We start from the raw sequence: 16,670 nt of genomic DNA, 5'->3' as shown, positions 1-16,670 counted from the left end.
TTGTGTCGAAAATGCCCCGTTTTTAAAAAAAATTTAAGATTGGTTTTACTCTATAGCAATTTGCTTTTCTTTTTCAATTTTAGCTGCTCTTACTGCTTTTTTGCTTCTTTTATTGCATTCCTTGTAGTGCTGGAATGAATCCTCCTTTCCATTAGATTTAAATGCTTTGAAAGCACGCTTCTTTTTATCCATTTCTGCCTTGACCACCTTGTTAAGCCACATCGGTTTGAGTTTGGTACTCCTGCCTTTACTGCCCATGGGAATAAATTTGTGAATATTGCTATCTAGCAACCCTTTTAAAGCATCCAACATTTCCGAAGTGTTCTTGCTATGAAACAAAACTTCCCATTCAATGTCGTTTAGTGCACATCTCAGCATACTGAAGCCTTCCTAAAGTTAAATGTTTTGGTTATAGTTATGTTTCCTGAAACTGATGTCGAATGTGATCATATAGTGATCACTGTTACCCAAAGTCTCTCCAACTTCAGTGTTTGATATAATGTCCACATTATTAGTAATTACTAGATCCAGAGTAGTTTTACCCCTAGTTGGGTCCTCGACTAATTGAGACAAGTAGTGATCCTTTAACATATTTAAGAACCTGTTGCCCCTAGCTTTAACACATGAATCGTTACTCCAATTTATATCAGGATAATGAAAATCCCCAATCACTATGATGTCCCCCATTCCCGCAGCCCTTTTGATTTGCTGCAAGAGTTGTTCTTCCTCATGTATGCTAATATCTGGCTGTTTGTAGCACGTGCCTATGACTAGTTTTTTTTGCATCAATACCTCCACTAGAAATTTCAACCCATAGTGACTCCACACTATTGCCAGTCCCCTCATAAATAACCTCCTTTAAGAGATGGTTTAACATAAAGACATACACCTCCTCCTCTTTTGCTTGCCCTGTCCCTTCTGAAAATAGAATACCCCTCCAAGTTTGCAACCCAGTCGTGAGAGTCGTCCCACCATGTTTCCGTAATACCTATAATTTACCTGCTAGGCTTCTTGCATTTGCAATCATACATTTAAGTTTAGTGGTTCCCTTGTCCGTTTTGGTTTTTTTAATGGTATCCTATCATGGTTTACTAGTGGCTCCCTAGAGTCACTCTTACTGACTGTCCTTCTCGCTCCCTCTCCACCCCCATCATACTTAATACTGCCCACCTTACTCTTCTCTTTGATCAACCCAATGTTTCTGTCTAAACTCTCCGCCCCGACATAAGTATTTTCCCTTGAATACAAGAGTTGGAATTTTAAACAGTGAACATAGCTTATGATGATTGTTACACTGAGCAAGCCCGTAAGAACTGACTGTCACGCAGACCTGTACAGCTTCTTTCCTCCCAGTCGATATGTTTTCTAAATGGTAATAGATTGAAGAGTGATTTTTTTTTCTGACCGAGCTAGTCCTTTCAGCTTATACTAGGGTCAGTGATCTATATTTCAGGTTACTTTTTCTTGTTTCATTGATTTTGTGCTGCAGCCTTTGTCTATCTTCTTACCTTTCAAGTTGGTGAAAGGGTGGAATTCCATATTAAAATTGAATGGGGGGGGGGGGGCTACTGTGACTGACTTATACGCAGCTAGCAAAACTGAGGATCAATTGCCAAGCATTACTGTGAGTGGTACAACCAACCAATCTGAGACAACAACCTGCGCTAAATCTTTCGACCTGGGACCTTATTCAGTAAGGATTAAAAAAAATTGGTGTGTGTGTGTGTATGTATATATATATATATATATATATATATATATATATAAAAAATATAGTGAGGCTCTGACACTAGGCTTAAGCCAATAAGCTAGCAGACCTGTTTAAAATGTGTGTGATACCTTCTGGAAATGATGCAGTCAGTGTAAGGACTTGCCAGAAGTGAATACTTTAACGTAGTTTGGCAGCGTAACATATTATTGCAATATTTTGGGATGAAAATTCCATGAATTTAAATCAAATACAGTTTGGAGTGTATTTATATGAGTGCAGAGCATGTATGATTTTCTTTTATTTAAATAGTGTAGTCACATACCTCAGTCATCACAGATGGTTGAGTGGCGTGGATTTTTATGTATGGTGCGCTGGCAGCGGGAATCCCAGCGCACCAGGTCTATTCCCACTTGTGGATGTCCACGACACCCTTACTGTATATATATTGTTAATATTATATATACCAATACCTGCTAATGTAATAACCCTACACTCTTCCCCAGGGCTGCTGGTACTGTGAGACAAATGTTAGAATCAAAACGAAATGTAGGAGGAACTACTACACCTAATGTGCAGTTCTCACCTGCTGGTAAGACATTGCATGTGACTGTAAATTGTTTTATGAGGACGGTTGTTTCTTAAGACCAGTATTCGGAATAGTTTGAAAATTTTTATATTTTCTTCAGGTTTCATAGGACTCCACAGGGAGACAATGGGCTGTAGGTGGTGGTCAAGGACTGGGCACCAAACAGTTAAAGCTTCAGGTATCCTAGGATGCTCCGGTCCACCCCCCCCCCCCCCAAACCCGCCTCCATGCTCAGGCTCCTCAGTATGAGTTTGGTTCCGGGAGTAGCCGGTTCACAGCGGGGATGCTTTTCAGCAGCACAAGCTTCAATAGATTTATTTATTTGTTTCTCTGACGTCCTAGTGGATGCTGGGTACTCCGTAAGGACCATGGGGTATAGACGGGCTCCGCAGGAGACTGGGCACTCTTAAAAGAAAGATTAGGTACTATATCTGGTGTGCACTGGCTCCTCCCTCTATGCCCCTCCTCCAGACCTCAGTTAGTATCTGTGCCCGGCCAGAGCTGGATGCACCGTAGGGGCTCTCCTGAGCTTCCTAGAAAAGAAAGTATTTGTTAAGTTTTTTATTTTCAGTGAGATCTGCTGGCAACAGACTCACTGCTACGTGGGACTGAGGGGAGAGAAGCGAACCTACCTGCTTGCAGCTAGCTTGGGCTTCTAAGGCTACTGGATACCATTAGCTCCAGAGGGATCGAACACAGGCCCAGTCCTCGGTCGTCCGGCTCCGGAGCCGCGCCGCCGTCCCCCTTGCAGAGCCAGAAGAACGAAGAGAAGTTGAAAATCGGCGGCTGAAGACTCCGGTCTTCATTAAGGTAGCGCACAGCACTGCAGCTGTGCGCCATTGCTCCCTTAGTACACCACACACTCCGGTCACTGATGGGTGCAGGGCGCAGGGGGGACGGCGCCCTGGGCAGCAATTAGATTACCTTACTTGGCGAAAAGCACATAATACAGTCTGATAAACTGTATATGTGCATTAACCCCCGCCATTAAAGTACATAAAAGGACAGAAGCCCGCCGCTGAGGGGGCCGGGCCTTCTTCCTCAGCACACCGGCGCCATTTTCTCTTCACAGCTCAGCTGGAAGGAAGCTCCCCAGGCTCTTCCCTGCAGTATCCTGGTACACAAAGGGTAAAAAAGAGAGGGGGGGGGCACATAAATTTAGGTGCAAAACTGTGTATATAAGCTGCTATAGGGGAAAAATCACTCAGTATAATGTACATCCCTGTATTATATAGCGCTGTGGTGTGTGCTGGCATACTCTCTCTCTGTCTCTCCAAAGGGCCTGGTGGGGGAACTGTCTTCAAATAGAGCATCCCCTGTGTGTGTGGTGTGTCGGTACGCGTGTGTCGACATGTCTGAGGTAAAAGGCTCCTCTAAGGAGGTGATAGAGCGGATAAGTGTGTGGGAGGGTGTCTCCGTCAACAACGCCGACACCTGTTTGGATATGTGTAAGTGCTGAGGTAAAATTATTGCACAAAAGGTTAGGGAACAGAAAGGAAATCTACCCTGTTCTGTCCCTATGTCACAGAGTCCTTCAGAGACTCTCTATGCTCACTATCCAAAATAACAAAGTATCGACACAGAGTTTAACTCCACTGTCGACTACGATAATGCAAAGTTACAGCCAAGAGGGCTAAAAGATATTCAATATATGATTATTGGAATAAAAGATGATTTGCATATCACTGATGACTCATCTGTCCCTGACACGAGAGTACACATGTTAAGGGGAAGAATGCTGAGGTAAATTTCCCTCCTCTCATGAGGAAAAAGAGCGGGAATCTCCAGACAAGAGACGGCAGCTTCCCACAAGAGAATTCTCAGGCTGTATCCTTTCCCCACTAGGGCCAGGATGTGTTGAGAATCTTCCCCTTGGGTGTCCTGTTTGCACTAGCTATTCTCAGGGATCCTGCAGATAGTGTGCACATTCTAGTATACTACCCAGACCGGCGATTGTGTCGGCATGGGTTTATAGCGCTGTGGCAGCGTGGACAGGTACCTTATCAGCAGAGATTGAGACCCTAGTATGCATATAAATATTTTAAGATGCTGTTTTAAGTGATAGATATATAATTATAAAGCATGCCCAAAGGGACATGAGTATACTGGGTCCTAGAGACAAAAGCTATGTCGATTTCTGCTTGACGTGTCCTGTAGAATATACATTGGACAGATGATGCCGATTTAAGAGGCATATGGAAGGCTGAGGATTGTGTGGAGAAAGGTTCTCGGGCCTGGTCTCCACAGCTATAGCTGGTAATTCTGATATTTTGCCTTATATTCCTGCACAGCCTAGGAAAGCACAACATTATTAAATGCAGCTTTTCGAATAAAGAACAAGAAAGTCTGAGGTGCGTCCTTTCTTGTCAGAGCCGGGGGCAGAGGAAAGAAGCTGTACAACACAGCTAGTCCCCAGGAACAGAAGTCCTCCCCGGCCTCTACAAAAATCCACCGCATGTCGCTGGGGCTCCACAGGCGGAGCTAGGCCCCGTGGGGACACGCCTTCGTAAGTTCAGCCACAAGTGGGTTCACTCCCTGTTAGATCCCTGGGCAATAGAAATTGTATCGCAGGGATACAGGCTGGACTGTGAGAAGATGCCCCCTCACCGAGGACCCGGCGGGCTTCCCCCCAAGAGAGGGAGCCAGTGTTAACTGCAATTCGTAAATTGTATCTTCAACAGGTGGTGGTCAAGGGTCCCCTCCTTCAACAAGAGGGTGTTATTATTCGACCATGTTATAATCCCGAAACCAGACGGTTCGGTTAGACCCATATTGAATTAAAATCCTGAACATATACCTGAAAAGGTTCAGGTTCAAGATGGAATCGCTAAGAGCGGTCATTGCAAGCCTGAAATGAATCGGGACATAAGGGATGCATACCTTCGTGTCCCCATTTATCCACCTCATCAGGCGTACCTCAGAATTGCGGTACGGGATTGTCATTACCAATTTCACCAAGGTAATGGCGGATATGATGGTGCTCCTGCGGAAGCAAGGTGTTACTATTATCACATACTTGGATGATCTCCTCATAAAAGCGAGATCAAGAGAGCAGTTGCTGGACAGCGTATCACCTTCTCTGGAAGTGAAACGGCAACACGACTGGATTCTATATATTCTGAAGTCGCAGTTGGTTCCTACAGCTCATCTGCCTCGCCTAGGCATGATCCTAGACACAGACCAGAAGAGGGTTTATCTCCCGATAGAGAGAGCTCAGGAGCTCATGACACTGGTCAGGAATCTATTGAAAACCAAAACAGGTGTCAGTGCATCACTGCACTCGAGTCCTGGGAAGGATGATGGCATCATACGAGGCCATCCCCTTCGGCTGGTTCCATGCAAGGACAATGGAACTTACTGGACAAGTGGTCCGGATCACATCTTCAGATGCATCGGTTAATCACCCTATCCCCCAGGGCCAGGGTGTCTCTCCTGTGGTGGCTGCGGAGTGCTCACCTTCTCGAGGGCCGCAGATTCTGCATTCAGGACTGGGTCCTGGTGACCACGGATGCAAGCCTCCGAGGGTGGGGGGCAGTTACACAGGGAAGAAAATTCCAAGGTTTGTGGTCAAGCCAACAGACTTGCCTTCACATCAATATCCTGGAACTAAGGGCCATATACAACGCCCTAAGTCAAGCGGAGTTCCTGCTTCGCGACCAACCGGTTCTTATCCAGTCAGACCGCAGGGGCTCATGTAAACCGCCAGGGTGGCACAAGGAGCAGGGTGGCGAGGGTAGAAGCCACCAGAATTCTTCGCTGGGCGGAGAATCAAGTAAGCGCACTGTCAGCAGTGTTCATTCCGGGAGTGGACACGACCTCCACCCGGGAAAGTGGTGACTTCATCAGGAAGTCTTCACGCAGTTTTGCAAATTGATGGAAACTGCCTCAGGTGGACTACATGGCGTCCCACCTCAATAAAAAGATAAAAAAGGTTTTACGCTGGGTCAAGGGACTCTCAGGCGATAGCTGTGGTCGCACTAGTAACACCGTGGGTGTTCCAGTCGGTCTATATATTCCCTCCTCTTCCTCTCAGACCCAAGGGCTGAAAATTGTAATAAACGGAGGAGTGTGAACAATATTCTTTGCTCCGGATTGGCCAAGAAGGAGGGACCCTGTCTGATCCAAGACTTACCGCGGCTGCGTTGGACGGCATGGCGGTTGAACGCCGGATCCTAGCGGAAAAGGGCATTCCGGATGCAGTTATTCCTACGCTGATAAAGGCTAGGAAAGACGTGACAGCAAGACTTTTTCACTGTATATGGCGAAAATAGGTTGCTTGGTGTGTGGCCGGGAAGGCCATACAGAGGAATTCCAGGGGGGTCGATTCCTGCACTTCCTACAGTCAGGAGTGACTATGGGCCTAAAATTAGGATCCATAAAGGCCAAGATTTCGGCCCTATCCCTTTTTCTCTCAAAAAGAACTGGCTTCACTGCCTGAAGTTCGGACGTTGTTACAGGGGTGCTGCATATTCAGCCCCTTTTGTGCCTCCAGTTGCACCTTGGGATCTTAACGTGTGTTGGATTCCTAAAATCCCACTGGTTTGAGCCACTTAAGACCGTGGAGCTAAAATATCTCACGTGGAAAGTGGTCATGCTTTTGGCCTTAGCTTGGACTAGGCGTGTGTCAGAATTGGCGGCTTTGTCATGTAAAAGCCCATATCTGATCTTCCATATGGAAAGGGCAGAATGGAGGACTCGTCCCCAATTTCTCCCTAAGGTGGTATCATCGTTTCATTTGAACCAACCTATTGTGGTGCCTGCGGCTACTAGGGACTTGGAGGATTCCAAGTTGCTGGACGTAGTCCGGGCCCTGAAACTTTATGTTTCCAGGACGGCTAGAGTCAGAAAAACTGACTCGCTATTTATCCTGCATGCACCCAACAAGCTGGGTGCTCCTGCTTCAAAGCAGACTATTGCTCGCTGGATCTGTAGCACGATTCAGCTTGCACATTCTGCGGCTGGACTGCCGCATCCTAAATCAGTAAAAGCCCATTCCACGAGGAAGGTGGGCTCTTCTTGGGCGGCTGCCCGAGGGGTCTCGGCTTTACAACTTTGCCGAGCTGCTACTTGGTCGGGTTCAAACACTTTTGCAAAATTCTACAAGTTTGATACCCTGGCAGAGGAGGACCTTGAGTTTGCTCATTCGGTGCTGCAGAGTCATCCGCACTCTCCCGCCCGTTTGGGAGCTTTGGTATAATCCCCATGGTCCTTACGGAGTACCCAGCATCCACTAGGACGTCGGAGAAAATAAGAATTTACTCACCGGTAATTCTATTTCTCGTAGTCCGTAGTGGATGCTGGGAGCCCGTCCCAAGTGCGGACTCTCTGCAATACATGTATATAGTTATTGCTTAACTAAAGGGTTATTGTATGAGCCATCTGTTGAGAGAGGCTCAGTTATTGTTCATACTGTTAACTGGGTATAGTTATCACGAGTTGTACGGTGTGATTGGTGTGGCTGGTATGAGTCTTACCCTGGATTCCAAATCCTTTCCTAGTAATGTCAACTCTTCCGGGCACAGTTTCCCTAACTGAGGTCTGGAGGAGGGGCATAAAGGGAGGAGCCAGTGCACACCAGATATAGTACCTAATCTTTCTTTTAAGAGTGCCCAGTCTCCTGCGGAGCCCGTCTATACCCCATGGTCCTTACGGAGTACCCAGCATCCACTACGGACTACGAGAAATAGAATTACCGGTGAGTAAATTCTTATATTTACTAGTTTCTGTGACAGAGCAGCAGCACTAGGCTGGGGCCGGTGCTGAATCTCCGGCCGCAGGCCTGGAACTTCTAGCGGGGCACATGGGATCTCTGCTAGCACGGCTCCCATGAGAGAGACTGTACTGAAAGCTGGCACGGGGGGGGGGGGGGGGGGGGAGATAAGACGAGCTGGAACCCGTGTCTTGTTAGCAGTCCTCCCTTTGGTTCCCGGAGATGGACCGCAGACGCTGGAATGGATCCTGGTTCGTCTGAGACTCCACAAGACCACCAGGGCATTTTACAGGCGCAGGTACACTTTTAGTGAGGCCAGAGTACTAGTGGGTGAAGCCAGAATAGGGGAGGTCAGCCCTAGGCCTGCAGCCTGTCCTCCACCCCCCCCCCCCACCCCCCCTACTGCAATCTGCCTGCTGCTGAGCTGCTCCTCCTCCACCCTCCTCTCCCTCAGAGACCCACAGCAGCCATTTTCAGCAAGCAGCTACAGGTCTCTGGGAATGCTGGGTCCAGTCTCCCTGTATACCTCTCCTAGGAGCCAGGTTATACAGTGCTATATACTACCAGCAACTGCGGTCTGTGTAGTTGATTTAGTGGCCATTGCAGTCATTTAAATTGTATTTCTGCATTGTCTGCGACTTGTACTAGCCCTGCTGTCTGATTTCTTCTACTGTCAGCTTATACCTTTCCCTTTGTGTCTCCCCTTCCACCCTAACAACAGGTGTTTAAGGGCTTTTCATACTTCACTGCTCTTAGCGTTTGTGAATTTAGTCTCAGTACTGTTATTGTTGCATACTGCATAGTGTCATGTTGTGTGCTTTACCACTCTTGCAGCTATGTCTAGCAAAGGCAAGGGTCATAAAGAGGGGGCTGCATCCCTGTTGGTCTCATGCAGGTCTTGTTCAGTGGTGTTACCTCCTCAGAACATTGTACAGGATGGTTTATGTGCTTCTTGCTATATCCCTCCTAACTAACCTGCCCACTTTAGGTCCTGTGCAGGATTCCCCCTGGGCTTCCTTTTCAAGCTCCTAACACTGATTGCTGACCACACTTGCCCTATGGGACCCCCCTTGCAGATGCACCCTACTATACCACTGCACCCAGCCATGCCGGTCACAGCTCCGAACCCTTCCTGGGTGCACACGTTAGCTAACTCAGTGCAAAGTCTAGTTACTACATATGCTTCCATTCAACAGATGCTACAGGGTGATAGTCCTTGCGCACTAAAGCCACTAAGCATGCTGTGCCTTCCTTACAATCTAAGCATCTTTCAAATTATGTGGTGATGCAGAGGAGGTACACGTTTCTTTCACTGAGTCCCCCTCAGGGGAGGAAGAGCGCCAGTCTACATTAGATGTATCTGTACTGGTGAGCGCAGTTAACTCTATTCTTCAAATAGAAGAGGAGGAATCTGCTCCTCAACCAAAGTAAGCACAACTTATCAAGGAAGCTGCATCTTATCTAGGGGAAGCGGTTCTGGATATAAGCCTCCTGACTTCCAAGGCGTCTGCTACCTCAGTAGTAGCTCACCACATCCTCTGGCTCCATTTATAGAAAGCGGACACGGATTCCGATAAGTCTGTGGAATTACTGCCTTACACTGGAGATATTTTCTTTGGCACAGAGTTGGATAAAATCGTGGCTAATCTGGTGGCCGCCAAGACTGCGTTCCTACCCTCAGCTTTGGCTACGAGGACCCAGACATCTACCTTTCAGTCTTTTCGGTCCTTTCGCCTGCAAGGCAAAGCTAAAGGCCAATCCTTTCCCAGACAGTCCATTTCCACCAAGAACTCCAAGCCCAGAACCAAACAGGCCTGGGCTACAAGACATCCAACTACCAAGTCTGAGGACAAGCCCTCAGCCTGGCAGGGTGGGACTCCTCCTGTGGGATCCCAGGGTGGGAGGCCAACTTCTTCACTTTGCACACTCCTGGCATCAGACCACCACATACGCCTGGGTGCAAGAAGTAGTCTCACGGGTATGCTGTCTCATTCCAAAGATGTCCTCCTCAGCAATTCTTTTGCACAGTCCCTACATCAGACCCAACCAAAGCTATGGCCCTTCAGGAGATCCTTCAGTCCCTTCTGCATTCAGGGGTCATAGTTTCTGTACCTTCATTACAACGCACAACCGGTTTCTACTCGACTCTGTTGCTGGTTCAGAAACCCAATGGGTCCCATTGGCCTATTCTCAATCTCAAATTCGTCAACAGGTTTGTCAGGGTACCCCGGTTTTGTATGGAAAGCCTCCACTCTAGTATCCTGGCTATGGGGCCTGGAGACTTTATGGTGTCCCTGGACATTCAGGATGCTTATCTACATGTACGTATAGCACACTGTCATCAGCGGTTCCTATGGTTTGCCCTTTGGTCTTTCAACTGCTCCAAGTGTCTTTAATAAAACTATGGCTATTATGGCGGCACAGCTGAGTCGTCAGGGAGTCAGAATACTCCCATACTTGGATGACCTGTTGATTCTCGCACACACTTACCGGAAGTCCTTCACTGCCATCTTCAGCTAACCATTACCTTCCTACAGAAGCACGGCTGGCTCATCAGTTGGAAAAAGTCATCCTTTCTGCCTTCTCAAAGGATGGTGCATCTGAGAACTCTACTGGATTTACAGGTACAACGGATTTCCTTGCCAGCAGACAAAATTTCTGTACAACAGCAACGGGTCCGCAAGTTGCTTCTCAGTCGTCGAGTGTCAATCCACTCAGCCATGCAGGTCTCAGGGTCGATGGTGTCCACCTTCAACATGGTGGAGTACGCCCAGTTCCACTCCAGACCCCTGCAACACCTTATCTTTTCCAGATGCAATTGTCAACTGCATCTGATCAGGTCCCAGATGATGGTCCTCTCTCCAGAAGTTTGTCTGTCTCTAGTTTGGTGGCTCCACACGTCCCACTTGGACAAGGGACACCTATTCTGGATCCTGGATTAGATATTCCTAATCGCGGATGCCAGTCTCTGTGGCTGGGTGGCAGTGTCCTGTCGACACTCCTTTCAGGGTTGTTGGACTCCCACAGAAAGCCATTTACTAATCAATGTCCTGGAACACCGGGCTGTCTACAGAGCACTCACGCTGGCACGGGATATCCTTCAGGGGAAGCTGGTCCAAGTCCAGTCTGACAATGCCACTGTGGTGGCCTACTTTAACCATCAGGAAGGCACTCGCAGTCAGTTGGCAATGCAGGAAGTTGCTCACAGTTTCTGATGGGTAGAACATCATCTCTCGGCTATCTTGGCGGGGGTCCTCAACTGGAAAGCAAACTTCCTCAGCTGTCACAACATGCACTGGTGGACAAATGGGGCCAGCCAGACGTGGACCTCAGGGCCTCACGACACAACTGCAAGGTTCCTGTGTTTGGATCCAGGACATGAGATCCTGAAGCAGCCTTCATGGACTCCCTGGCTGTAGAGTGGTCCTTCCATCTGCCGTACATCTACCCTCCAGACTCTCTTCTTCCTCAGGTTTTTCGGAAGTTCAAGCAAGAAGGAGACACCTTCCTGTTTGCTCCAGCCTGGCCCAGACGCCATTGGTTCTCCGATCCCCAGAGTCTCTCCATAGACGCTCCCTTTCCACTACCACTATGAACCAGACCTGTTGTCTCAGAGTCCCTGTCTACACCTGGACCTCGCCCATCTGTCTTTGATGGCATAGCTCTTGAGTTATCCCTTTTAAGGTCCAAAGGTTTCTCTCACTTGATGGTCCAGACAATGCTCAGAGTGCCGAAGCCGGATTCCGCCAGTATTTATTATCACTGGTGGTGGGCTGCAAAATGCACCTAAAGGTTTTTCGGGTATCTTTGATCCGTGCCTTACTTGAAGCTGGATTGGATCTCTGCCTCGACTCTCTGAAAGTGCACGTCTCTACTCTGTCCATATGGTACCAGCGCTAATTGCTCCACTGCTGGATGTTTGCACCTTTCTGCAGGGTGTCCTCTGTATTCAGCCTCCCTTTGTCCCTCCAGTGGCTACGTGGGATTTGTCATTGGTTCTCCAAGCACTTCAAGAGCCTTTGTTTGAACCCCTGGACTCAGTTGACCTTAAATTGTTAACAGCAAAACCTATTTTTCTTCTGGATATTGCATCGGCCAGACGGGGTTCAGATTTGGGGGCGCTATCCTGTAGCTCTCCCTTTTTGATCTTTCCTTGGGACAAGGCTGTTCCTCAAACTCGCCCTGGCTACCTTTCCAAGGTGGGGTACCGTTTCCACCTTAACAAAGAAATAGGGGTACTGTCCTTCCAATCCCCGAACCTCCCGGCTGAGGAGGCCTCCAGAGATGTGGTCCATGCCCTTGAAATCTATGTTAATCGTACCAGTTCCATCTGGAAATCTGATTACCTCTTTGTCCTCTATGGATTCCACAAGAGGGGCTGGCCAGCTGACAAACAGACTCTGGCCAGATGGCTTCACATGACTATGTCACAGGCTTAGATGCAGGCTGACCTACCTGTGCCGGATACAGTCTCTGCTCAGTCTCCTCGCTCTGTGAGTCCTTCATGGGCAGCCTGCCATGGCACGTCTGCCGAACAACTGTGCAAGGCGGCCACATGGTCTTCTGTCCACACCATTCTCAGATTCTATGCCTTTGATACATTCGTCACCCAGGATGCTTCATTTGGATGCCGGATTCTCCTATCCTCTCAGAAGTGTTCCCCTCCGTTGAACAACTGTTTTGGGACATGCTTATTGTCTCCCTGTGGAGCCCTTTGGAACCCGAAGAAGAAAAGGAGAGTTATGGTAGACTTACTAACTCTCTTTGTGGTCCATAGGGCACCCACCCTAACGCACCTGGATCCTATGGGTCTCTTTTCCTTGGTCACCGGCTCCCTTCTTCTATCTGTGAGAGTGTGTTCTTGTGTGTACCTTCTCTTCCTTCTCTCCTATCCTGCTCCTGCCTTGGGCTTGTTGACAAAACTGATGAGCCTGAGCATAGAGGGGGGGTGTAGGGGGGAAGGAACGGAGCATTTTGGGATCCCTAAAGCTTTAATGGTTTGGTGCCCTTTCCTTTACCGCCACCTACACCCCATTGTCTTCCTGTGCCCCCTATGGACCTCAAAGGTAGAGAGTTAACAAAAGTAAGTCTCCCATAACTCTCCTTATTTGTTTTGAGTTACATTTAGAAATATTTGTGCGAGTTAAAAGGCTGCTTCACCTTTATATCCACTATTACTGCATTGTGACCCTCGTGCGCATATTGTTAACATCTGATCCTTGTCTTTTAATCTTTTAATGTTTTAGCTCCACCTTCTGTCTCAAGCTCTTCTAATTTAACACTACGCACATCAAACACGACACAGATGCCTGTAAGCCAATCACCTGTTAATACTACTCTTCAAACCAGGGCACCACCTGACTGGAAACTAATTCAGCAGAAAAGTAAGATATTCAAATATCAGTGTTTACAAGCTGTACCATACTTATTGCACTCAATCAGATATTAATCTGTATTTTATGAAAATATTTTCTTTTATATTGTTTTATATAGTTAATGCTTCAAGTATTGGAACTTCATCATATACTTTAAGCAGTCAATCCAAACCTATTACACCAGTTACTATGACTTCAGTTCTACCTACACCTAGTACTGCTACAGTTGTTGGAAACGGTCAGGTGCCTACCAGCAGCACCCAGACAACTCTTTCATCCCTGCCTTTCATTCTACATGTTCCAGTTGCAATGCCCTCCCAGCCACAACTCCTACAAAGCACAACCGGAACACTGGTGACGAATAAGCAGTCTGGCAATGTTGAGTTCATCCCAGTACAAAATCAGTCTACGGTTGGCAGTCTCTCAAAAACACCAATGTCATTATCTGTAACCAAAGCAATCAATAGCCCTTCAATGCCCAGCCCAGGCATCCAGCGGAATTCCCCTGCCAGTTCCATTGCTTCCACATTGACTGTACAGGCTATTCCCACAACCCATTCAGTTACTTTATCATCCAGACCCTCACTGCCAACTGTTGGAACCTCTGGTACATACAGTCAAGCAAGTAATCGGAACACAGCACAGTTATCTGTATTTAACAATTCATCCTCGTCTGAATCTCCTTCTGGAGGTAGATCAGGTAGGTAGATTTATTTTACAATGAAGTGTTACAGATTTTTTTTTAGCTGTTGCATATCAACAATATGTAAGTATGCAAATATTCATTGTACAGTGGTAATTATGGTATTTAATATCTATATGGCAATCTCCTAAATCAGTATTTCTCTAACGTCCTAGTGGATACTGGGGTAACTTTAGTACCATGGGGTATAGATCGGGTCCATTGGAGCCTGGCACTTTAAGAAATCAATAGTGTGTGCTGGCTTCTCCCCTCTATGCCCCTCCTGCAGACTCTGTTTAGAAAAATGTGCCCAAGGAGCCGGGTGCATTCCTCTGGAGCTCCAGAGAGTTTTCTTCAAGACTTTTATTTAGTTGGTTATTTTCAGGTAGTACTAGGCCGTGGGACTTAGGTGGGTGACTGAACCAACCTCCATAGGGTTAATGGTTCGTAATCCCAGCTGACAGGACATTAAGCTCCTGGGGCGCTGTTTTACACACCACACTGTGTGTGAACACGCCGGCAGCATGCCGACACCCCCTAACTGATGCTAAAGTAGATGCAGGTGCGGTGAGTGATCACACCGGAGTCCTGGTTAGTGGGTCCCCGGGAACAAGTGGCGGCATTAGGGCATGGCAGTCACGAGCTGCGGTGCCCGCCGCGGACCCCAATACTGGCTCTGAAATAAGGTTTTTGTTTTTTATAACTTCCTTTACATAGAGGGGGTTATATAACTTCATTGGTAACATTACAGCCAGTATAAAACAGTAAGGGACCGTGCGCCACTGAAGGGGCGGGGATTCCCAGAGAGTGGGACCAGAAGCTGAAAGGTGCCATTTCCTGCTGCTGCTGACTGAAAGGCTGCACGTTGGAGCTGCACTTCCACAGACCCTGCTGAACCACCAATTGTACTGGTACCAGGGGGTTTTCTAGAAAGGGGGGAGCACATCAGCGGTGGTGACACTGCTGTACTACAAAATTGATATATATTGAATATACCCAGCGGAGTGCAGCTTTGCCTTGGTATAGTGTGCTGGTCCCAATCCTTTCTGTGTCACTCCATGGGGGTCATTCCGAGTTGTTCGCTCGTTGCCGATTTTCGCTATATTGCGATTAGTCGCTTACTGCGCATGCGCAAGGTTCGCAGAGCGCATGCGCTTAGTTATTTTACACAAAAGTTAGGTATTTTACTCACGGCATAACAAGGTTTTTTCATCGTTCTGGTGATCGTACTGTGATTGACAGGAAGTGGGTGTTTCTGGGCGGAAACTTGCCGTTTTCTGGGCGTGTGCGAAAAAACGCTGGCGTTTCTGGGAAAAACGCGGGAGTGTCTGAAGAAACGGGGGAGTGTCTGGGCGAACGCTGGGTGTGTTTGTGACGTCAAACCAGGAACGAAACTGACTGAACTGATCGCAATGGCTGAGTAAGTCTCGAGCTACTCAGAAACTGCTAAGAAATTTCTATTCGCAATTCTGCTAATCTTTCGTTCGCAATTCTGCTAAGCTAAGATACACTCCCAGAGGGCGGCGGCTTAGCGTGTGCAATGCTGCTAAAACCAGCTAGCGAGCGAACAACTCGGAATGAGGGCCCATACACGCTGTCTGGGGTTGCTGTGCTTTCTCACTATTTATGTTGTAACTGCACTGTGTTTGTTCACATAACTCTGTGTGTTTCTGCAATAGAATGTCTGGGAAAAAGACTGTGTGACCTTCATGTTACAATAGGTTTACACCTTCACCAGAAGGGTCTGTCTTATGTACTGTAACCAGTGTTCTATACCCTCTCAGGGTAGTAGTCTGCAGGAACCTGAATGATTAGAATCATTCAAAAGCATGATTAATACTATTAATAGAGTTAGCTACTGTCAGACAGGAAAGGCAGACACTTAAACAATCTGTAGATAATCTTTTTGTTAAGGCTGCTGACCACAGACAGGTTCCTCAGCACCCTCTGTTGGTTTCTCATAAACACACTCTCCCACAGGTACTCCAGTCTGACTGTGAGACTGATTTACAAGACCTGGATGAAGGGAAGGGTGACATGGAGGGCGATAATTTTCTGTCCCCGGGGGGTTGAGGCCCTGATTTATGCTATTAGGGAGGTCCTCAACATACCGGGTTAGGGGACAGAACCAGAAGAGGAATTGTTTTTCAATGTAAAACCAAATACTCTGCCACTTTTCCTATATCTAAGGATTTAAACTCCCTTTCCAGGGAGGCATGGGTCAATCCTGACAAGAAATTTAAGATTCCCCAGTGGTTATTAAATTCCTTTCCTTTACCCACTGAGGATAGGAAAGTATGGGAAAATCCCCGTCCGTGGATACTTCTGTGTCCAGGCTGTCACGAAAACTTGTCCTGCCTGTACCTGGGACTATCTCTCTCAAAGATCCAGCTGACCGCAAGATTGAGACTACACTCAAATCAATCTATACTGCGGTGGGCATAGCTCAAAGGCCCACTATAGCTTGTGGCTGGATTTCCAGAGCCATGGTAAAATGGTCTGATATAATAAATGGGTTTGACTCCCTACCTCAAGAGGAGATCATTACACTGCTACATCATATTCAGGATGCTGCAAATTTTTTGAGTGAGGCCGTTAATGGCCGT

The 16,670-nt window shown here is 47.4% G+C and overlaps 1 protein-coding gene across 5 annotated transcripts in view; it reads left to right on the top strand.

The window, feature by feature from the left end:
• Positions 1-16,670, top strand: part of LOC134958066 (activating transcription factor 7-interacting protein 1-like) — a 190,745-nt gene that overhangs the window by 136,346 nt on the left and 37,729 nt on the right. For all 5 annotated transcript variants that reach the window (XM_063940419.1, XM_063940420.1, XM_063940416.1 and 2 more), the window contains 3 exons: positions 2,215-2,300; positions 13,254-13,391; positions 13,501-14,082. In XM_063940419.1, coding sequence (XP_063796489.1) covers positions 2,215-2,300; positions 13,254-13,391; positions 13,501-14,082 — 806 coding nt within the window. The remainder of the gene's footprint in view (positions 1-2,214; positions 2,301-13,253; positions 13,392-13,500; positions 14,083-16,670) is intronic.

The sequence above is a fragment of the Pseudophryne corroboree genome, chromosome 9 (genome assembly GCF_028390025.1).
Source record: "Pseudophryne corroboree isolate aPseCor3 chromosome 9, aPseCor3.hap2, whole genome shotgun sequence".
Classification (NCBI taxonomy): domain Eukaryota; kingdom Metazoa; phylum Chordata; class Amphibia; order Anura; family Myobatrachidae; genus Pseudophryne; species Pseudophryne corroboree.
The sequence above is the reverse complement of the archived record's forward strand: the minus strand, read 5'-3'. Positions and strand labels throughout refer to the sequence as shown.